This window comes from Balearica regulorum, chromosome 10 (assembly GCF_011004875.1).
Source record: "Balearica regulorum gibbericeps isolate bBalReg1 chromosome 10, bBalReg1.pri, whole genome shotgun sequence".
Classification (NCBI taxonomy): Eukaryota; Metazoa; Chordata; class Aves; order Gruiformes; family Gruidae; genus Balearica; species Balearica regulorum.
In genome coordinates this window covers 24,351,961-24,376,106 of record NC_046193.1, presented here as the reverse complement: position 1 = coordinate 24,376,106, position 24,146 = coordinate 24,351,961, and the positions used below count along the sequence as shown (strand labels likewise).

Here is a 24,146-nt window from a genome sequence, read left to right as displayed (position 1 = left end):
TGCAGTTGATTTCATGCTGTAACCCAGGAATCCAGTTGGACTGAGACTTTGAGGAACAAAATTTTGATGATAACAGGAGTTGTAAGGAAGATGTGGAGCCCTTTGTGCTCTCATAGACTGAAAATGGTTACTGAGATAGCAGGAGTGTAGGAGCAAATACTTCAAATGAAGAAGTACATAACTGTACGTAGCTGTTCATGCTGGAGGCCTGCAATAAAAGTAGATAACCATTCAGTACTTAATGTAGTATGTTTCAGTTAGTATGTGAAAGAAGGCAGTTTTGTGAAGTTTCTCTAAATAGAGATGAAATGCTAAGAAGATTTGAAAAGAAAAACGACTGAATTCTGTGAAATACAAGTAGTTTGTGCAACATGCAGGGTCTGTGTTACCATGAAGGTTGCATTTTGTATGTAGCTCTTTTAAAACCACATGTATACTTTTTAAAAAAAAATCTCACTGTGCATCAGCTACTATCTGTCACTGTCTTGCCGCAGTTTCAGGTTACTGAGGATTACCAGTCTCGAGTTTCTTCTACTTTCTCCTGAGTAAACCTGATTTCTGGATTAAATGACTGCTCTGTTCCAGGAGGTAATTACCTGGAAGATTAAATAGCTTGTGTGTAGAGAATGGTGCTGCTGTCTTGGCAGCTGTGGTAGGATTTCAGCTAGAGGCTTGCCGCACAGTGAAAACTTATTTCTATTCATTTCATTGCTGAAAAATTAGCAAACGGCATTTATATCACATTTTAAAGAAAGGGCAGTAAATTGCATTAGATGCTTTGTTATGCCATGGAGAAGCAACACTTAATTATTGAAGCGGCTCAGTGGATATTTTGACTGAAACTCCATCTGCCAATGCAGAAATCACTTCTATTTTTAACAATATGAGACACTCTTGTGCAATTATTCAGCAGAGTTGCTTCTGAGAGGGTATTTTCATGCACTACTTTTGACTGTCTCCTGGGAGAGGTTTGTGTGTGATCTTCTGTGTATACTCTTTGTTGTCTTACAACAAAGCTGAGCTGTCTTCAGCTAATCAATGACAGTTTTCATTAAAAATGTGTGGAAAAACTCCAATCAGGAAGCAGAAAACAACTAGGTACTTTCAGAAGTTTTATTGTCTACTTTGAGGCCAGGTTTTTGAATGGTTTTTTTTTAAGCAGTTAGAGTTGGTACAATAAGAAGTCCGGACGGGTCAGTACATTGCTGCTTTATTTGTGCATGGCTCCCTTTCAGGAGATGGATGCTGAAGGTTGCACAGCTGGAAAACCGAGAGAATGCTTTTGGTGGAATTTGCTATGTAACTTCAACTGTCCTCTTAACTGCCAAACATTAGTCCAAATAAGCTGGGTTAATGAAAGATACTCTGCTGTAAAACTGCTTAGTTATCTGGGTGATTTTACTGACAGGTCAGTGAGCGACTCCAGACACAGCTGTGAGCAAGACAGTGTTACAGAGCTGGGGACGGCAGGGACAGATGCTGCCTGGAGGGAGTGTGCATCTGTCAGCCGAGGAAGACGCTGCCTTTGCCATTTGGTTTTTAACCTATTGATTAAAAGTAATGGAAGTTTAAGAATTTCTCTATGAGCTATTTCCCATAACAACAAATTCCACTCTAGTGCCGGTTCCAGGTTTGTATTTTTGTTTGTGTTCTGTTCGTGGCACTGCCATGCAGCTACAAAACCTTTTGGAGCAGCATGTGCCGAGAGCGTTTGTGTGCATGTGGATCAGCCGTGGACTCAGTGGAGTTTTAGAAGCGCATGGTGCTGGTGGGCAGTGACTGGAGACCCGGTCAGGCTGGTGGCGGCCTGGCACGACTGTGTGGCTGTAAACACTGCTTACCAGTGCTTTGGAGAGGTGACTTACCTGTGTGGGCTCATTGGGACCAGCTGGGACCTTACTATCCATCCAAGCAGTAATCAGTACTAAATACTAGGCAGAGCCTGTGCAGTAAACTGAGAGTAAGAATGAATCAATGTGTATTGGGATCAATGCATTATTACAGTAAGACCTAGAAATGCACCAACTTGAGTTAGACCTTCCTTAATTAATTGTTCTGAATTTTTAGAACATCCTTTAAGATGACCCAGACTGAGACATCTGAAATCTTCTAATTTTTCTTTTTTAAAAAAAAAAAGGTGAGCATAAGAAAGGACTAGCTTTCCAAATACTCAGCTGTGTAAAAGCTTAAACTAGTGTGAGGGAAAGGAATAACATGATAATTCTGGAGCATTATAGGATTATCAACAATCCCTCCACTACAGTGGCTTCTGCAATGTTTCACACTCTCGGTGTGGATTTAGAGCTTGCCAGTTCTAAAATTACCTATACCCTTGCTGAGCAAGAAGATGGGACGAGGTTCCCTTTAAAAACTGATCATAGTTACTGATCAGTTGGCAGGGACTGCTATAAGAACCAAAGGTCTGCTCACTGGCTAAACTTGAAATGTGTTTATTTCCCAAAACTGTAAACCCAAGTGAGGTAGCCGTTAAGTCAGAAAACCAAGCTTGTGTTTTGATGTTGAGGGGAGCGGAAGGAGGAGCACACCATTTGTCATTTTTAAGCCCATCTTCTGTTACTATTTTTTCTAAATATTTCTGCAGTTCTTGCACCTCTCTCATTTTCCTGCCTGTAAGCAAGGCCTTTGCTCGTGTTGCTGTTGAGCAGGGCTGCTAAGTAAAAGCCAAAACCAGTGGGTGGGAATAGTTGGCAGATTGGCGTTGGAGGCTGAGTGCTGGTGGGCACCCTTAGGACAGCTTGTAACAGAGCAGACTTCCCCTGAAACAGGATCGTCATAAACCTGTCAGACTGCTACTAAATAGATAGTTATTACAAATCCAGAGAATATCCATGTTTGTGACCTGAAAAACTGTGAGGGAAATATGGCATGGTGATCTTACGCTTACCGTCCACCTCTGTTTTCCTTGAATGAATACGGTACAGACCACCAGGCTAATTAGATGAACAGAACATAATCCATATGAAACCATGCCTGGGCTTTTGAATTAACATCTTTTGAAAATAACTTTCTTTTTAAGGATACATCTGTTATGAATAGATGGCGAACACAGTTGTCTGAGTGCAGAGCAGTAAGCTATGAAGGGACTTCTCTCAGTTCTCCTTGCCCAGAAGAATTAAATTGTCTCGCCACTCAACGCTTTCCCTAAACGTACAGGGTCTGCTTGCTGTGCTTACCTAAACCATAAAATAAAAACCTCGTCTTGACGTGTTTTCTGAGAGGGCTTCTTCACAGTGTCAGAATTGCTCGGGATCCGTTCAGCCCGTCGTGCCTGGTGGATTTGTGCTTGGTGGAGGAGGGCAGGAGAAAGGGTCTGTACCTGCTTCCCAGAAGAACCTTGCTGTCTGTCCCGCCAGGGAGGGACGGACCAGATGCATCATGTCTTTCAGCCATGTTTGCAGTCCGGCAGCTCCTGCTTTTCCCTGGGCATCCTAACTGCAATAGGGGACCCTAAAGCTGCGCAGGGGCACCGGCCAGGTGACAGGCGTCTCGTTTGTCTCACCTGGGACTGCGCAATGCACGAGGCTTCCACGCTGAATTCAGCAGGGCAGGTGTGGAATTTGTCTGCAGTTAGCTCCTTAACTTGTAATAGGAGTCTGAGCAACCTCCTCTGGCAGGTTACAGAGGAAGAGGTTTTGAGGTTGCACCTTGCCTGGAGCTCTAGAGGAAGTGTAAAGCGTGTCATTCACCCCAGCGGTCTTCCTGTTGGAAGAAAATGTGAGGTGTTTCTCTATTTGAGACTGTGTTGGGGTTTTGTTTGTTTGTTTTTTAAAATAAGCTTCCAAGACTCTTGCCAGCAGATGTATTTTGCTCTTTGGTTTTATTATTCTTCAGAAAACAAGACTCTCACTTCAAACATGTTCCTGACGAGGTCAACGATGAAGTATTTTTAGCAGACTCAGTAACTCTTCTCAGTGCATTCATGCCTCGCTTGTTCAGAGCTGCAGTTGCTTTCTCAAACATGCATTCAGGGCTTCTGCCAAGACACCCAGGGTACTACTGCTTCATATTACAAGGTCCTGCTTTGTCAGGGCAGAATTCAGCCTGACAGGGCTGGAGCTGGTCTCCGCTAACGTAACTGCGGTACAGCACGTTCGGCCGGCGGAGGGGCGCTGGGGTTAGACTGCATGCTTCCCTCGCTGCGCACCCAGCATGGAGGGCTCGCTCCCTGCCTCCGAAACCGTACGTCTTGTGCTTTCTCCTTTCTTGGATGTCAGCGGTATTAGGGTTGTGAATGTGTCTGGTTTGCTAGGCAGAGACCTGGGTCACCAGTGAATGCCCAGGCTCAGCATTTTTGTTAGCTGCTGGAGTTCGCTTTTTAAAAATCGGCCTGTGAGCTGCTGCCTATTGCAACGCCAAAGAGGTGAAATCAAGTGTCTTCTGTCCATCTTCTCATGAGACTGGGTTAGGTTTTTTTCTCTGCTGTTGCTCTGCAGTAAGCAATGTTTGTGGCCCAGCTCAGGCTCAATATTAAAAGAAGGAAAACTGCTTGCACTGCTGAGGTGCTTGTTTGTCTTTTAAGTGTTTGATCTGCTCCTGCTGTGGGGGGGTAAAGATTTTGTGTTGGGAGATTCCCTATGAATGCAAAGAATCTGCTGTTTGAATGGTTTAGTGATTAGAAAAGATTTCTAATAGCAGAAGTCCGTGTCTTTTGGGCTTATGGTTAGAGCTTCTCCAGTTATGGTAAGTGATTTCTTCCAGGGAGCTTTGAGGTCAAGCGTCCTCGTGGTAGTCCTCCACAAAGTATTGTGGAATTTGTCCCAAACAGCACAGAATGTAGAGAATTTGTAAGAAGATGCCATGTACAGATTTAGTGAACAACAAGGAATGTGAACAGCAGAGGAAATGTGGCTGAGATCAACTTTTAATATTGTTTAGAATCTTGTGGTTGTGTTTTATCAGGACATACGTAAGGCAGTTCTAGGAAACTCCCTGTTCTTCAAGACAGAAATGCACTTTTTTTTTTTTTTTTGAAAGCGTGCCTGCATTATCCTAGTTTCACTAGTAATATTTTGATTGACTTTAAATTTGAGTGCTTCATTAAGAAAGCAATGGTGAACCCCATAGCAGTTCCCTCAGTCTAGAGGAAATTTCATCAATCCTGGGACTGCTGGTGGCATTAGCACTGATCTGTCTCCCTGCTCACACCGTGCTCTGCTGTGCCTAGCTGCCTTTCTGCCCGATGCTCACTCTTGTGAACGCAGGCTTTGTTGGAAGGAGGTTCTGCTTTGCTTTGGGATCTGCTGGTCGGTGGGTCAGGAGACCTTTCTCCGCGGTTGCAGCAGGTGAGTCGGGGCTCGGGGCTCCTGGCCCGGCTGCCACGCGCACCCAGAGAGCTGGGGGAGCCGGCTGCAAGGCAAGGGCGCTCTGCGGGGATGAAAACGGGAGAATGACATACTGTGTTTGGCCGCATGCGCTCATTCCCAGGGGACAGAGCTGCATTGTTGGGACAAAGAAAAGTGAAAATACTGGAAGCATTCAAACTATTTTCTTTTTATTTGGGAAGCCTTTTTCTTTTGTGGAGCCCTGCTAAGCGGCCAGACCAGCATGTAGAGCCACTGACAGAATTTAAAGGTGAGCTGAGAGTAGAAAGAAAATCTTGGCTTGTATGGGTTTTGCTTTTTTGCATCTTACAAGGAAGGGGCTTTATATTTTTATAGGAGACATTATCAAAGCTAGGCTAAGAAGCCTGGAGAACTAGTACAAAAGATAAGTGACGACTGATCTATTTAAAAGGAGAACATATTTTTAGTCAATCTGTTTTCAGCTTTTTTTGTGGTACATATTCCATTTCAATGACTAATACTTTGGGTTTTAAAAATTCAGCTTGCTTGTGTTGTCAGTTTAGCTGCAAGTATCTGGGTCTTCACTACCTCTCCAGCAAAGCCAGGAAGGATCAGATTTTCTGCTATTCATATTCCTACAGTTTAAGGAAATGTGGGTTAAAGGGAAGAGTTTTTGTAGCAAAAGGACATGGTATGTATGTTCTTTTATAAGCTGTCAATGGAAAAAATAGCAAAGGACTACATGTTTAAAAAACTTTGTAGGTCATCTGCAAAGAAGAATTATGTATTTGTTGTTGCAAACAATTTTGAGTTGTGGGAGCTTCTTTTTTTGTAAAACAGAATAGTGGGTGTTTGGGTTTTTCTGGGTTGTTTGGTTTTCGTGGGTTTTTTTTGTTTGGTTGGTTTGGTTTGGTTTTTTGTTTTTTAACACTGCTTTGAAATTCTACTTTCACCAAGAAGTATCTACCCAGGACAGTGACTTATTGTTCAGGATGATTTGTCATTGCTATTCAGGATGCTGCAGCTTTCTCACATTAACCAAGCTATTAAATTAGGAGGATTTTTTCAATTGGAAGTTTCATTGTTATCTTTAACCCAGAGAAGATAGCTATTAAAATAGCCAGGACAAACAGTGGTTCATTCTTTTACAGAACTAGAGACATATCCTGAACAATTTAATTGCTAGTCAGATTTCCCTGTTATGTGAAACATCTTCAGAGATTATCATAACCCAAATGAAAAGGAAATCTTAAAAATAACCAACCAACCAAACAAACCCCAAACAAAACATCACAACAATCTTAAAACAATGGGAGGGCAGCAGGGAAGCTCCAGAGACAGAAAAGTCCTAATAAGCACACCTTCACAATGGGGCATTGAAATTTGGGAGAAAAGAACTGAAATTACCCAAAGTTGAGTGCCTGGAGCATACGGCTGGAGCATCAGAGAGCAGAAGAGCATGCCTGTTGGAGAAGGGATGGGGCTCAGGGCAAGGCAGCAGAAGCAGTTGGGGCACTCATGACATCTCTGCTTCCCGGAGGCTGGTTGTCAGGCTGAGGATACGCTCTCATATTCGGAACTGGGGTTTAGCAAATTGACACAAGTGTGGAAGTTCAGAGGGGACGCAGCGTGCAGATCAAGCTTTCAGAAGGAGCAAAACTGAGCCGAGGATGAAGTCTCTCAATGAGGATGCAATACACTAGGTTCAAGGGATACTTCCCATGATTTTTGACTCTGAGAATGAAGGTAGAAGTCCTCTCAAGACCAACACTAGATAAGAGCTTCTGGAAGAAGACCGTTGTCTAAAAAGACAGACATAGAAACAACATGTTCATAAAGTGTCGAAAGGCGTAAAGCAACACCAAAAGTCAGTACTGGCAATGGGTGTAACATGGGAGGCAAACCAATGGAAAAAGGTTAAAGACTGGTATCTTTCTGAGCAGTCCATAGCATTAAAAGATTTTTAATCAAATAAATTAAAGAGAAATGCAAAAGCAAATGCTTCCTGCTTTATCAAGAGCTCAGTTCCAAAGACAGCATCAATTTAGATGTTTCTTCTCCATCAATAATGCATCAGCTTGGATTGAAGGTTACATATGCTATAACCCATAGGCTAGTATTTATTGGGAAAGGAAGGGGATGCTAATTTGAGGAAGACTGATGGAGAAGACAAATATAACCTGAAAATACTCAAACACAAATGCTAGTTTCTGTGATAGCCAGCTGCCTGTATAGTCTGTGAGAAGGGGCAGAATTTCCTGCTGTCAGTGAGTTGAGCTTGAACACACCTTGAGAGCATTGATCATTGTACGGTGCTCTGCCCACATACAGTGGTCTGGAATGATGTGATTTCATCAACTTCTGGATAGGATCACTGTGAGCAAAGATTATCAGAGCTCGTGACTTTTGGATTGGTCAATCAATGAAGTCACTCAAATTGTTATTTCATTCTTAAAGCAATAAATAGAATTGATATGTGCCAGCCACTGACTTCAGCAGCCTCTTGTACCTCAGGAACCCGGAGCGCACACAAAACCAGAATCCTTATTTTGTTCAATACTCGTTCTGAAACCTGCAGGAGTAACAACATTTTATTTTGTCTGAATTCGTCCGTGTAATTAATGGCCCTCTTCATAGTTTGCATTCATGTCTTGGTTTTGTATTCTGGAATAAAGGAGCCTTCTCTGGAATGTGTTCACATCTCACGGCTCGCAGGGAATCTGCTTTCCTCCACACCCAGTCTGTTGTGATGTTATTACTCCTAACTATGTAACTTAAGAGTTTACTTCATAAATCATATTATGCAAATCTGATAGATGGGCTTGCTGAATTCTATGTGCTGCTATCAGTGCGTTTCATTGTCTTTTCTGGTTTTAGGATTTTTGTAGAAGTTCTGCAAGTTACAAATATAGTGTCAAATTTTCAGTTATACTGTGACTTTCATCTGCTTTCATGGCAGAAGAGCATTCAGAAGCAAACAAACAAACAAAGCAAAGCAAAGCATACTGCTTTCCAGAGGAAGTACAGCTGTAAATGACAGTGTGCATGAAGCTCCTTGAGAAATCAAGAAGCATGTTCTGAGTTTATCTTTCACTTTTGAGCTGAGGGGAGAGCTATCAGATTCATTGTATCCAAGCCATTTTAGTGAAGCTAAGACCTCAGATACACTATGGAGTTAACAAAGTGGCCCCTATGTCAGCTAAGCTGTAGTAACCCATCATGTTGTGTGCTTATTGCACACTTAAAGCTCATTGTAAGGTAGGAACAAAATCTAATTTTTTGATCTACAGACTTTAGGTTCAGGCAAATGCATCCTGCCTGGCAATTGTAGTGGCCAAGACAACTCATGTTTCCAAATACTGTGATTTACACATAGCAACTCAGTGTGTCAGTGTGGGCTCTTTGTTGGCACTTTAAGGAAAGTCAGGTCAGTGAATGGTAAACATTAACCACCCAGACAGTTGCTGAAACATGAGTTCTTTTGTGTGTGTGTTCTTTTTTTGTTCTTTTTTTTTTCTTTCTTTCTAATATTTTAATAAGAAGAAAGTGAGAGAGGGTAAGGTTTGTTGTTCAAAAATCTTTAACAGTGTGATAACCAGAAATAATAACTTTGATACATGGATATCAAATAAAACTGAAAGCTGACAAGTGAAATTTTGTTTAAAGGAAATGAAAGCAATTTCAACCACAGCTGCTTGCCTTCTAAGTTGTTACTAGGGAAAACATAGTGTTAAGACTAAAATAAATTATTTTTCTGGGGGTGGGTGTATTCTGTATCAGTTAGACTTGCATCGGTCATTGGGATGATGTTCATGCCAGCAGTATTGAGAAATGAAACACCAAGCCTACTTGGAAATTTGCCGTTTCATCACTTTGCAGTTTTTAGGTTGCGGCTTTATTGGTAAACTTAATCCTTTACGCAGACTGGGCATTTTGCCTTGATTGTGGTTTCTGCTGAACCAGAATGATGTTGCATAGTATGCTAAAAGTCTTTATTTCGTATTTTACCATGTCAGGAAGAAGGAACATATTTTTTTTACATTCAGATTTCTAACAGGTTAAACAATTCATTGCTTACTAAAAAAAAATGTAAAATACTAAAACTGTTTAAAGACCGTCGCTCATTTACTAATCAGGTGTATTATATCTTAGGCCGTGTCTAAAATTGGAACTGAATTATGAATGCTCAAATTTACATTTGTTGCCATTTGAGGAAAACCAGAGCTGTGAGAGTAGATTTGCACGGAATGAGTGACATTGCCAGGACTCTCTTTGCACTGTCCTGGGTACGACAGAGCTGTAGCGTGGCTCACGGGACGCAGGTGGCCGCCTGTTGTGGTTTGCTGGAGACAGGGAATAGCAGCGTAAGGTGCCCCCAAAACTAAGTGCTGTTTCTTGTCAGCAGCCAGGTGCTTCAAGCCAGATCTGCTGTCACCTCCTGTTAAGAAAAGGAGTATCCTGGAGGCACACCTTCCCTGTTTGCAGGCACAGCTTGCAGTTATCCCTGGGTCAGTGTTACTCTTGGATCAGCGCGGCCAGGGCGATAGGATAAGGTGGGGTTTGGCTCTCAGAGCTGCAGGTGTTCGACCGTTTCACCTCACAAAAAGGCCCAATGAAGATGAAAAGGAGAAAATTAAAAAAATTTGTTGGGAGGAGTTTTTTGTGGCTTGTGGTGAGGATGTGAGAGTTCTGTAGACTTGAAGAGTAATTACCAGTTAAGAGCTTTGATCTGAAAGACGCTTAGAAGAGACACCGAGCGCACACGTCTCGGCCGGCAGTCCACTCCGCGGCGTTAGCCGAAGCCTTACGGAGAGGGACGGCTCCGTTGCCTCGCTGCCGAGGGCACAGCTGGAACAGGCAGGCTCCGCAGAAGCTTGTGTTTAGCCTCTCCAGGCGAGGTTATGAACACAGGCACGTCATTTTCTACCGAACGTCGCTTTGCCCGTGTCCGCAGATCCGGTCTGGCGGCCGTGCCGCGCGGCAGGCAGCGCGCGGGTGTCCCTGGCCGCTACTGCGGGGCAGCGGGTGGGCGCCGCACGTGCCCGTGCCCGTGCCCTTGGAGAGCGCCCTTGGCGGGGTGCGCGCGCGCCAGCTGGGCTGCAGCCGCGCTGAGGGCGCCATCTGGTGGCGGGGGGCGGCCTGTCGTGTGCCCGCTCCGCGCGGCGTCCTCCCGGTTCGGGGAGCTGCTGGCGGGCACTTGGCGGCAGGGCCGCGGCGTGTGCGGCATCACCTCTCCCGCGCCCTGCCGTTATTAAGTGCTAGCAGAAACACGCTGAGAACCTCCGGAAAGTGTGTGGCAAGGCAGGGCTGTTTTTCTCACGGTGATTAAAACTGGGGCAAGAACCTGCGAACAGCGGCGGAGAAAGCAAGTCCTATACGGAGCATCCTTTGAGTGAAGTCTGAAAAAGACAAATATAGTCAAAACTAACTTTATCCCAGTGGGTAATGTACGGAGGAGGGGAACTCCAGTTCTGTGCGGTGACTGTGAAGTCTAGGAGCTTAAATTAGAAGGTAAATGTTAAATAATGCATTAGGTTAAAGTGCTTCTGATCCAAACGGTACCTTATACCGTTAGGTTATTGCAGCTTTTATAATCGCACACGGCTTTGTAATTTGTATATGCCAGCAAGGACGTTAAGGTGGCTTTAGCCCTCGTCCCCGGGCAGTCAGCGTTGGGATCTCTGTGAACAGGTCTTCTTGGAGCTGTGCAGAAACTTACTGATCACCACGCAGCTAACGCAAAAGCCTTATGCAAGATGCCTGGTATCACTGAGATTATTGATCCAGGAGTAGCGTTTGATTATTAACTCTTCACTGGCTCTATAAAGTTCCAGTCAATAAAGGCAAATCTTGTGGCTTTGAATTTTCAGTGATCTGTGTTCATTTTAAGGCTTTATGGTAGCAAGTTGTTTAACTTTTTCACTTATTTACTTAAGCCAAATACTGTAAATTAATGAACTGTGCAGATACTCTTACATCCTGCTAGTATGCTTTGGTAAGTTTAGAGGATATAAATCTCATTACGGATTGTTGCCCTTTCTAGGAGTTCTGTGGAAATTTAAGCCAATTATGAATTCAGAGTTAACTATAACCAACTTCTGTGTCTGCACAAAACTTAGAAGTGAACATCCAGTTCTCTGAGAGCTCTTAAATATTTAATAGCACATATTGCAGCAACAGATGCAAAGATTTGTGTAGGTATTTAAATAAAATTATTTTGAAATTCCATTAGTTCTTCCCACTACTTGCCAAAGTCTGATTTCATGGTTCTTCATCTGCACTGAGACAGTGGAAGACATCAATACTTCCTACTGAGAGACATCCTTGTTCAGCTTGAAGTGCCTATAAGGTTGTCAGCAGCTGCAAAACGGGCCCAAAACCTGGGCTAAAATGGCTTATCAGATCATACTTTCAGCTTTGTCAGTATTTGGCTTTCTGAGATCTTTACCTGAAGATGTAGTGCTTTACCAGCTGTGAAGAGAAATAGTAGGTAATATGGCCCATTTTAAACCTTCACCACGAACTATCATTGTGTTGTGTTATTTTATACTAAAGATATTTATTATTTGTCCAACAAATAAGATTTTGAAGTCAATGGTTTTTAAGATGGATCCTCCTTGCCCTGAAAGCGGTATTAGTGGTTTTTAAAACAGTAAGGAAGAAAGTTTCCTTTCCTGAGAGAGAATACCTTTTTGAGGGTCCAGAAGTTTTGCTGAGCATGACAAATGAGGTCCCTTTCTCTTTCCTATTTTTCTTTCCTCTTCTGTGTTTTATCAAGCTGATATTTTCAGTGTGGCTAAGATCCCTTTACGCCAAGTACAAGGAAAAGTGTACTCAGAAAACTAGGACCTGCAAATAACCAGTGATGTAACCCCAGTTGATGAGGGCCATTGTAGAGGCTGTAAGACAGGAAAGCTTGGTGGTTCATCATTGTGTCACGCAGTCCTGTGTCTGTCGCAGCTCCCAGTGTTAAGGATCCCATTTACTCTGCATTGGAAAAGACCACAAAACTGAACTGTCCTTCAGGAATGAGCTAATGAAACGGGAAGGAGGATGACATTTTTTTGTCGATGGATTCAAGTCCCATATCAAGAATAAGGTTTGTGGTGTTAGTAAGAGGTGCAAGATAGTTCCCGAAGATCCATATTTCTAGGAAGCCCATGTTTTGGTTAAGGAGCTAAACTGCTTGAGCATCTTCCTGCTTGCTGTCTCTCTAAACAGAGTCCTTTGGAGCTGAAGTAATCTTTAAGTACACTGTAAAGTAGGTGTTTTGTACTCCTCGTATAAAAATACAGTCATTTTGGATTTATCTGGGGGGGGGGATTTTCCAGTTTAGTTAGAAGAAAGCTGAGCCTGTTACGTTTGAAGCAGATCAGGAGACTTACGAATTCTTTGGACTTTAGAAAGAATGTTTTCTTTCTGAAGTCCTGAAAATAAGTTGACTGATGTTGAGTGCGCAGTCCCAGTTGAACTCTGGCAATGTTTGCTGATTATGAGGAGCTTTGGGTTTAGTCCATGTGCTCCATGATTAGTTGTTGACACATACCTCTTTGGTTGATCTGGCAAAAAAAAAAAACACACTAGACAATATAGATTATTAATTTGAAAACTTTGACACGATTGCAATAATTTTACTATTTCACAATTGCAAGTGGATAAAACTAATGTGTACACTGTACAGTTAACACGTATTCTGATAAATACTCGTATTATGTTTAGCTTGGATATGAAAAAGTATTTGCAATGTACAACCACAGATTTAGTCGGGCACAAAAAGTACATGATGAAGAAATTTATTTAACTTAAAAAGCTATCACTCTTGTGAGTATCAAGAGCTAGGAAAATGAAAACCTAACATACACATCCGTGCATAAGCTACTGGATGTAATGCTTGTTTAAAATGTGTTGGCTGCTGAGCAAGTCCTTCTGTCTTAAGGTTTTAATAAGCAATTTTTTTTTTAATTTAATTTGCTTATTCTCCTCCTTCCTTCTCCTCATATATGCACTTGTGTGCACGCACTTCCCTTCGTTACTATGCGCATATATATGCACACACATGTACATATACACCCTTGCTTTCTGCTCGCTTGTCTCCTTCCGACCCTGCCTGCTGGTGATGACTAGTTAATTGTCTGGAACTCGCCGTGCACAGGGCAGGCATGTGTAGCATTTCCACGTGGACCCTGCTTCCTCCAGTGGCCAGCCTTCTGCCTTCAGCTACATCTGCTCTTTTATCCTACGCAACTGTGTAATCTCCACTTTCCTTGGAGGGGAGGGCTGAAGCTGCATCATCTGTATGTACATGGATGATTAACACATTTAGAAGAGATTCTCTATTTGAAGTTTTAGTCTTGAAACTATTGGGAGTGACAGTGACAGAAGCAGGTTCCTCAGCTAGCTTTTAATAATTAACGTTCAGGATTAGTGAGCTGTACACCTGTTCAGGTGCCCCCTTTGAGGACAGTCGGAGGTGGAAGTGTTTCCCTGACGTAATCAACTTAACGTTTTAACTCTTTGTAACTACACTTGGAAGTGTGAAAAATTTCCAGATGTGTAAAGAGACAGAAGTTTTATTGCATACCTGGAAGTTGATGAGTTGGTCTTGGTCTAACCCCATTTTTAGTAAGACTTGTCTTATACATGCAATTTTGCTTGAGTATGTTTGCCCTGCGTTTGTGTCTGTATATGGAGTTGAAAGAGTGTCACCTGTGAGAGTCTTGTAGCCTGTTCTGACATTTGTGATTGGTTTTGTCTGATGCAGAAGAGGAGATGAAATCATTTTGGGCATGAGAGAAGGCTGAGTCTGACCCCCCTCATCCATTATGTTGGTCATGGGATATCTCTAGATGTCTAATCGAATACTTGTAATTTGATGTGCTGATACCAAGTGCTTGCACTTTACTGCCTTGTAGTTTGGTTCATGGCACTTGCTTAGCTTTCTGGTTCTCCTCCCTCTTACCTGTCATCCTTCCCTTGGAGAACCAAATTGAGAAGATTCAAAGCAGATCTTGGGTTTCATGAGCCCAGAAAGAGAGAGTGGAAGGGTCTGATACTCCAACTTATTCTCCTTTTATTGAAGTGCTGTGTGCAAGTGCTAGATTGACCTCTTAGTAATCCTTCCTGAACCACTAAGAAGAAGGACCTGTGCAAGTATAAAGCCTGTGTCTGAACAAGTATTCCAAACCCAAGATCTTAATTAATGACTAGATTCGGTACTGGGTTTTTTGGGGGTTTGTTCTTCTTCCTTTTTTTTTTTTTTTTTTAAAGACTAAAAAGACTATATATTTACTGAAGCTTCTGGTTTCTACTTGCTGAATGCAGAGCTCAGCCTCTATTGCTCCAAATGTTCCTCTACAATTTTATGTAGCTTTGTATCAAATGGGATGCTCCAGTTTCTGCTGCATGAGATGGCTGTGCCAGGATAAGCTCTGATAAGGATGTGGTTTTAGCAATAGCACGCAGGGTTTGAGCACGTGCTTGCTTTTCCCACTTAGCTCCACTGTGTATCAGGTGTATTCCAGTGTTGTCTCAAGAGCGAGTAATGGAATTTAGAAATCCAGACCATAAAGCTTTAGGAACGGTGATGACCCAAGCTTGGCAGGACAAAGTTTTATCTCTCTCTCTCTCTCTCTCTCTCTCTCTCTCTCTCTCTCACATCAACTGTCATTCAGTGAATCTGATTTTTTCTTGAACGTGCCCACAGCACTGTGGGCCTCGGATCACTTGAAATACTGCTGAGGGCACACCTTGTGCACCGGCGTCCAGCTGCGCTCCCCCAGACGTGCGGTTTCAGCAGCGACGGGGCAATCCTGCAGCAGGGCTGCTGGGGGGCCAGGGAGGCAGGTCCGGGGGTGGCAGGGGCAGCCGCCCTGTGCCCCACGGTGCCCAGCCCCGCTCCTGAGCCCTCTGCTCCTTGTGTCTGTTCAGGACTTGGAGACAAATCAAGGATGTCCTGCTACAGTGCTGGCCCTGTTTTCTTCTGGTAATTATAGTCTGCCTTTGCAGACTCCTCTGCCGTTGCCATTTCAGTTTTGGGTTTTCTCTTCCTGTTACTTTTTTGTGTCCTCATTTTCCCGATTTCCCTGATGCAGAGTGTGTACTGTTCAGTTGTTGCTGTAAGGAGCTTGCTAACGCTGGCTTCTCTTCCCATCAGCTGGATGTGCACCTCAGGTGTTTAAAGAGTCATTTCACCTGCGTGAGATACGCTGGATGAGGGAGAGCGCATGGAGGTCATCTTTTCTTCACAGACTAGGCACCACTTTAGGCAACAGCTCAGTGAGGGAATGATCACAACTCAGTTCTTGAATCTTCCACCCGTTTCTCACTCTCTCACTTCATATTTTGCATTACTTAAGATTTGGCAGCATTTGGATTTTCCCAAATATATGCATCTAGCCCCTGCTAAACTTCTTGGTTTTAAGGGGTCTTGGAAAGAGTTCTCATCTTGTTGTAGGGGTCATATGAGCATCTAATCTCCATAAGTTTTTAAGCTGCATCAAAGCTCATTTGCCTTCTCCCCCTCCCCCATCCCTCCTCTCTCCAGTTTTACCAAGTAATTTCAGGAAAGAAGTGCTGTAGAATGCAACCAACCTGCCCGTCGCTGCACCTCCCTTGCTGCTGATGCAGCTGGGGGGCTCGCTGGTGGAGGCCAAGGGAAGGTGGCACGGGGAGACCGCCTGGAGCAGCGAGGGGCTGCACGCAGTTGTGGGTGCTCGGTGCCCCACGCCCTCCCTGATGTTCTCAGTGCTGCCTCTGGTTACGAGGCTTTAGCTGTTCTTGGCGTGGGCACCTGGGAACATCTGTGTGTCCCCACGTTGCTGAGGCTTGACCCCATCATCTGGCTTCTGCTGTGGAAGTTGTCGTCTTCTCCTGTGTGAGGGTTTCGGAGAGCTGAGGCGAGGGCAGCAGTGCCGCGGGAATCGTTGCGGCGGTGAGACTTGCACAGGCTCACAGCTGGGTTGCAACTTGCCAGGGTTTGAATTTTGTTGAAGCTGTTTGGAGAGGTGCTCTTATTATGATGCTTCTATCTTTTTGTGGGTATAGAAGTCAACTTTTAACAGCACAGCACGTCAGTGCAGTGTTGCCACGGTTTGGGAGTATTCCAAAACTTACTAGAGAAAATATGCATTCCTCGTCGATGAGGAGTGGAACTGATTTCTCTTAATGGCGGTGATACTGAGCCTGGTAGGTTGGTTTTGGTTTTATTGCTCTGCAAAGCTCATCAAGGCTGTATCATTATATTAAGTAGAATAATGAGCATATTTTAATGTATTTTCATGGATTTGTTTGTTGCATTGTATGGTAAAATGATCTATTTCAATAGTAGTAGGATTCCTGTGAATCAAGCTAGGTTGTACCCGACATAAACTGCTTCTTAGATAAGGCTAATGACATTCTGTACAAGAAATTTCATTTCCCTTCCCTTTCACCTCTGTTAGATGGGATCTGCTATCATTAATAGATAAAAGTCTTAGAAATCTGGAGGTTTCTGAGCGTAGATACTGGGTTTTGAGAGTGAAATCTGCCGTAAGAATGTAAAACATTCCTTGAATGTTCCAAAGTGAATTGATTTATTTTTTTTATTTGTTTTAAATTCTTGTCATTGTGTTATATTGCAATGCAAAATCTAGTGTGTGCCCTGAACTTGCGTAAGTATAAAAATTGTTTCAGTTTCTGTATTTAGCCTGGGCGGGGGGGTTTAGCAGAGATTTCTCACTAAACTCTTGCAATAGGGTGAATGTTTTTTGGCCTGGTTCTGGCTTCCATTTGGTTTGGAGCACAGCTGACAAAGTCAGAAGTTATCTGGCAGATGTGCAGCGCAACGCAGCATTGTGCAATGTAGTGCAATGCATTGTTGTAAAACTCTTCTGCAACCCCTGGATGACTGGCTGATTTCAAAGATTTTGCACATGTGGGGTGGGATCCTCATTTGGAATAGGTCAGTGACTAATACCAACTTTTCTTTTTAAAAGCCTTCTTTATAACAGCTTTGCTACCTTGAATTATGTGTGCCATTTGTTAGAGCAGCGCTCTCGTGATCAGAGAATTTGATTACCTTATGGGAATATTAGATATTTAATGTTTAGAAATCCTCTTACCATTTAACCTTGAGAATATCCACAGAGAAATGGTGATACAAATGTCAGTTGAATTAGATTTCCTGTAATTTCTGGGTTTTGCAATCGCTTTCATGGCACTACGCTGCGGTTTTGAATATATGGTAATATGGTAAGTTACGTTGTTTCCATTTTCATTCATGTTCTGTGCATGTTTCTGCTTCAGTTAGTGCAGTAGTGCTTCCTGGGATGTCTTTACCTAATGCACAGACCTGCTGAACAAGGAATGGCTTTGAGGCAACTTACGTTGTAGCGGCGCGTTACAGAAGGGGATTAGGAGCGGACCTTACTGAGACAGCAGTGCTGGTACCTGTTGCTGCATGTTCATGCTGGGCGAGATGAGAGAAAGCTCTCCCCTGCAGAACCCAGATCGACACTAGTGACTGCGTGCAGCCCAGCTGCAGAATTGCACCACGTACTGTTTTGATTGCCACCTTCCCGTCTCCCTTTGCCTTTCATGTCCTGTTCTGTAACATCACAAAATGCTTTTGTGGATGTGTCTTTTAATGTCTCCACACTAACATGGCTTGTCTTCTGCATGAATCAGACTTTACTGTTCTTTTTCTATGTAATGTTTTCATTCTCAATTCCTGTTCTAAATGTGCCTTATAATATGCCTGTTCTTTCATCGTAATGCTTTTCCAGAAATGTCATCTGACCTACCAGTATAATTTAAGACCATCGGCTTTTTGGTTGGTTTTCCTCTAACCCTGGTTCCTACAGAACACATTTTCAGGTTTTAATTCCCTTCCCCCCCCCCCCTTTTTTCCTAATGAAAACTGAATTTTGCTCTTAGTAATATTTTCTTTCACATTGCCCATGTTTTGAGTTGGTCGAGTTTTCTTCTCTGTTACATTGCTGAAATTTATATGTTATGAATTACCATTTCAGAGCAGAATTTCTTCACGTTACCTTGCATTACTGCAAGTTAAGAGAACAATTTTAAAAACACCCCAAACCTACCAAACCCAACCCCACTGTAATGTGTGTTGGAGCCTCTAAGAATAATCTGGCTTGAAGGGACAGAGAGAAAGAAAACATTTAAAGTTACGTCCCTGTGTCCAGGCTGGCTGCAAACACGCTGCATGGCTAACGCAGTAGGAAACTTCTAAAAGGTTGTGGCTGCCCCTGGCTCCCTGGCAGTGTTCAAGGCCGGGCTGGATGGGGCTTTGGGCAACCTGGGCTAGTGGAGGGTGTCCCTGCCCATGGCAGGGGTGGCACTGGATGGGCTGGGAGGTCCCTGCCCACCCAAACCAGGCTGGGATTCTATGAGAAGCCCACTTTGATTCTGTTGTCTTTGGCGGTTCCTGCTGTTTTAGCCTTGGGAGCACCTTGCATACTCTGAATTAATGGTTCTGAAGATCTCAAAGTTAGATTATATATGGCTTGGCTTTGTGATCGTCTGTCTCTATCCTAGGTGAGTAATAATATTTGCTACAAACAGGAAATACCAGCGAGACGGAGGAGAAGAGCAAGGGGAGAACCAGCCATGAGTTGGAGGCGGCTGCTTAAAAATGAGTCTGAAGGAGCGGGGCTTGATGGCACAAGGTGCTGTGGGTCAGAGCTGTCACAAACAGGGTGATGAACCTTCACTTTGCATCTTCTAAATATGACAGTAAAACACCTTTTCCTTGACAAGGAGGTCGAGAGTAGTGGTTAAGAGGTGGTGAGGTTTCTTCATGCACCAGTGACAGCTGTGGTTAAAATGCTGTTCGCTGGCTCTGTTTTGTACTTGAGTCCTTCTGTGACAATTACTTTCTAATTAGAGTTTCAGCCTTCCAGGAGCTCAAATTAATCTTCTGAAAAATGTATTTGGTGATTATTAAATAGCAGTGTTTCAGTGCTATAAATAGAGCATATAGTTATGTCCTGCCGTGCATCTTTGAATCTCTATTTTTAATTCTAGCTTGACTCTTGCTACCAACTCCATTGTTTTGTGTGTGCTGAGGAATGCATACGTTGCCTTGATTCTATTGATTTGCTCCCGATTTGGCTGTACAAATTTTTGGCTCAAAGGTGCCGCTTTAAAAATAGCGTTGTGCGATGAACACAGCATGGAAAGCCCTGTAGCTTTAAATTTCGCCGTCCTGGCCCTTCTCTGCGTCTGAAGCAGATGTCCCCAGCTGAAGGAGAGGTGCATAGCCCGCCTGTGAGCTCTGAGCCCGACTGTTGGTTTGCACCAGCAGCGCAGGAGCCGTGCACACAGCGATGCTTGTTTTGGCAGAGGCGCTGTGTTTGTGCAGCGAGCGCCCGGAGCCCTCTCAGTCTGGCAGATGGATGGAGCCGGGTAGGCAGTGCGGGAGGCTGCCCGAGCAGTGCCGAGCGCTGGGGCCAGGGCTGCGGATGGCCACGCGGTGATGTTTATGTGGTGTTGCTGTACCTGCGTGTGCTGCGAAAGGGACTTCTGCGAGCCTGTGAAGGTGAGGAGATTGTGGGGCATAACCAGAACAGCACGAGTTATCATATTTGGCTGTTTTATTTACATCTCCAGTAGAACTTGACCTCGTTTTGTGGCATCGGCCTTGGAAACGCTGCATTTTCCTCCAGGCACTGCTGTTGAATTTCTGTGGTTGTTTTTTTATATAGCTTTTCTTCACTTTGGGTCTGGGAAGTATGAAAAAGGCTCCTGTCTGAGTGAGTGTTGCAATCTATAAACAAGATCAAACAGAGTGTTGCTTTTTGGGGTTTTCTGTTTGTGGTGTTTTGGGGTTTGGCTTGTATGACACAATGAACAGTGAAAGAAGAGGCTAGTAAATGCAGCCTGATGTCAGAGAGAGGTGTTTAGACTGATATCTTTCTAAATGTGATCTTTTGTTTTGCTGTTTTAGCTGTGCAAAATGTATTTTCAGGAAGTAGTAAACAAACTGCAGAATCATATTTTTCCTCCAGGTAAAAAAAAAGAATTAAGATCATACTGCTTCCCATGGAGTCGGTGACCTTCAGAAATGAATAAGTACTTTTCTTTGGTTTCATTTAGCTGTGTAGCTAGGCATTGCCCTTTCACAAGTCAGAGTTAACAGTAAGCTGTATTTCCCCCCTGTGTTTATTAAATATGGAAGAGAGAAAGTAAGGGCTTTGACACTCTGATCTCCAGTACAAAAGAGAAGATATTTCTCTTTGAGTTGCTGCAGTTAGCTCTTCAGTGCATTGTGGCTCCAATGTGAGAGCGAATGGTGAAAAAACCACAAAATCCAGACATTTTTTTTGCTGTTTGCCTTTGCTGTAGATGAATGTTTACCTAGGGTTTGTTGTCATCTGCAGAGGACATGGTTGAGAAACTGCATAGTGTTACTGTTGTGTTTGAAGCATATGTGTCTAATCACATTTATTTAACAGACTCATCATTTTCCTTTGCAAAAGGAAAATACTTCGCAAAAGTATAGGATCTCCTGTACTGGGACGTGTACTTTTTTCACTGCGTTCGTCAGACCCCATAACGAAAGTGGCACACAGGTGGCTATTGGGAACAGCTCTGTTAGAAATGCAGACTTAAGTGGTTCAGACTGCTGAGGTAGAGGGCAGTACGAAAGGAGGGCTTTATTTATATTCCACATTTCCAGGTTGATAGATCTGCATACTTTATATCTTGGCATGTGTAACATCAGGCTAATACATCACTGCTTGAGAGCTGGAGAAGTAGCAGTGAGAACAGGATACCATGTTCTGTGCTCTGTAAATCAGCTATCTGTTCTGCCGTCAGGGTAGCTTGAGCTTTTCACGTCGTGTTGTGGAGATGCTGCTGCGGTAAGATTTGTCTCTAGATGGACTTCTAGATGGGGCTTCTCACTTTTTACAAGAACACCAAAAGCAACATAGGGATTCCAGTATTTAGTTAATTGTTTGCTCTGGATTTCTAGACAGGCGCCCTGTTGCCTTACTCTGCTGGGTATTCGTCATCCCTTGAACGCACCTTTCTCTTTGATGCCTCATTGCTTAGTGTTTTCTTCTTCCAGGTTTCCAAAGGCACGCGTGCCATGTGTGCGCAGCCCCAGGGAGTGCGTGTGTTCTTGTGCTGTAGTGACTGCCCTTGCCTACGTTGCTTCTCCTTGTCCTTGACAAGCTAAGTTTGCCACTTTGAGCAATCTTACGGATTTAATTGGTGCTAATGTGGGGGCACCCTGCAGCACTCAGAGCTGAACAAGCAGCTACGTTTGAGTCTCTGAAGCCAGCTCTGTTGCATAGCTTTCTGGCAAGTGTAATATTAGCTGATGTACTATGTGTATGTTATGTTAGAAAGGCTTTGAGAGAGGGAACAATAGATCAAGAAATGCTATACAGGAATGACAAAGAAGTATGTTCACAGGAAACATGAATCCTGCTGTTTTGAAATATTTATCTTTTCCTATAAACTGTTGATTGGATCAACTCTGAAATACTGCTTCCAGGATGAATTTTGGTTACAGTCACACTATGTGTTGTACCTGCAGAAAACACTGCAACTAAAAATAAATAAAAAGAAGTGAAGTAAGTGTAGAAGTGCAGTAGTTGTACTGATGTACGAGAGCCCTTTAGACTAAAGACTTGGGGATGACTTGCATGTTAAACTTCAACAGAGAAAAACCTCCTGAAAAAGGAGGGAAATCCTTGCTCTCACATAGGGCTATTCTGTGCAGAGTGATCACACGGAGAGGTTTATTTTCCCAGATTCCAGACCCAGTTTGCTCCATTGCTTTGCAAGTCAAATTTAACTTGTAATCTGAAAATTAAACTCTGTTCTTTACAAATGAATACGTAACATGCAATAATAATCTGTATTTATCAGGTAGGAACTTGAAGCATAAAAAAAACCCCAAACTACTCTCTGGAAAGTGTTAACAATCATTTTGTCTCTAAGGTAATGAGATGTGTTTCAGAGATACTGGGGAAAACAGAATGAGGTTTAAAAAGAAACAAACAAAAAACCCCAAAGAAAACAAACAAACACCCCCAAAAGACCCTGTCATTTTACATAGTCACTTTTATCAAAAGCTTTTATAATCTCCTCCCAGTTCCTATACTTATTTTTTGTTCAGCTTTACCTCATTTCCGATCCTTATTATTGTAACTTCTGGCCTGATTGGCAGTCCCTTCTTGACTAAAAATCTGCAGCTGCTAAAATAAATACCCATGAATGTTATTTTGGCTGTATCTTTTGCTGTGTCATCCTTTTTCACCTCAAAAATCAAGTTCCTGCAAGCCCTTGTGTATAATTCAATTCTTTCCTATATTTTCCATTCAGATTGTTTTATTCATTCCCTTAGACTTGCCTTACCCGTAATGTCAGTGTTCCTGCCCACTTATTCAACCAGCACCGCTGATTTTCTTCTTGACTAGTCTGTAGCTTTAGAAAACAGTTACTGAATTGGACCACCAAGCCTTACCCTTTTGCATTCAAAAATATGTTTTCTCAAGACTTCAGAAGCTTGAGGTCAAGAAGGTAAGGTCTTTGGTGGCAGCTGGGTTTTTAAAAAGAATTAAAGGAGCCAGAGACATAATCTGCAGGGAGATGTTACGCTGCGTTGTGTCAGTCCCCTTCTGTCTCTAGGGCATAAATAAATACTTGCAGTGCCTGGTCCGGCGTGTCTCCATCCCATTTGAGGAAACAGCTTGCGCGATGTTCCTTGCCTCAGCCCACTGCTCCTGGCTGACCGGCAGCCAGGGATGCATGTGCATGAACTGCAGGTGGGAAAGGTGTAAGTCAGCTTTGTAGCTTCAGTTAACATAGTTAACCAGTTGGTAAGGGGTAGCATCTGCTTCCCGGGAGGCATGGTGCCCTGGGCAGGCAGATTCAAACAGGGAGCATGTAGAGCCTGCCAAGCTCTGCCGTGCTGGAAGCAATGTGCTGCAGGGAACACCCGTGTACTGTACTAACGGAGACTTTCCTCAAGCTCCTCTGTGGAACAGGTTACGATGGTTGTGACGGGTGCCATGTGCAATTCTCTCTGATACAGCAAGTACAATGTCGCATGGCGGCAGCATCTTCCACCGTTCCCCCTGCCCCACAGAGACCAGTGAAGCTGAAGTATCGGTCTCCCTTGGGGACTTCTGCCACTGACAGAGACGAGGAAAATACAGCTGGTTGCTTTATAGCTAAACTCTGTTTCTGACACTTGAAGCAGCATATGAAGTCACATCTGCATTTCATATTGAATTAGGTGACAAGGCTGTGGGAGAGTCACGCTGCAGCTGGCTTTACCAGAGATCAAGTTGTGTGTGAGGGTTTGTATGTGAACCTCAGGCCATAGCTTGATGTATGTTTCTTTTGGCACCAGTGCCAACTTAAGCAGTCCCAAGTCACTTTTCCCTCCTGTAGTGTTCTGCAGTCCTGCTGGTACACAGTGTGTGGAGCCTTGAACCAGGTTCAGGAACTTACTAAGAATAAAAACATCTCCAAGTTCCTTACCACTGGGTTATTCCTAATGCGGGTCAGTCCCCAGGTTAGCTCGCACCTCGGCCCGCAGGGAGTTGCGGTTCCTTCTGTCCCCCTGCAGTGACAATACAAAGCTAGGCAGGGAGACGCTTGACACCCCCACCAAAGAAAGGGAACGCTAAATCGCACACGAGTCTCTGGAGGATATTGTAAAACGTTGCTCTGTTGTGGTTGCTGACTGGCTCTTCTGTCCCTTGTTAGGTATCTGCCACCTCTTCCCCTTTCCGCAGAGTAAGGATGTGCTGGCCGTGTGGGAATGCTGGGAACCACACGCGTAGCTCTGGGTTGGCAGAGGTACCATGAGCACCCACGTGTCGT

At 43.6% G+C, this 24,146-nt stretch overlaps 1 protein-coding gene across 12 annotated transcripts in view; it reads left to right on the top strand.

Annotated features, from left to right (window-relative positions):
- The window catches only part of TMCC1 (transmembrane and coiled-coil domain family 1), a 115,737-nt gene that overhangs the window by 73,625 nt on the left and 17,966 nt on the right, over positions 1-24,146 (top strand). Inside the window, exon 1 of one of the 12 annotated variants that reach the window (XM_075762558.1) lies at positions 16,448-16,487. The exons of 10 other annotated variants lie outside the window; for them this stretch is intronic. In XM_075762558.1, the coding sequence (XP_075618673.1) occupies positions 16,467-16,487 (21 nt within the window). In that variant the 5' untranslated portion in view covers positions 16,448-16,466. Of the gene's footprint in view, positions 1-16,447; positions 16,488-19,709; positions 19,840-24,146 lie in introns of those variants that run through there. One more of the 12 variants, XM_075762554.1, reaches the window with a different exon arrangement.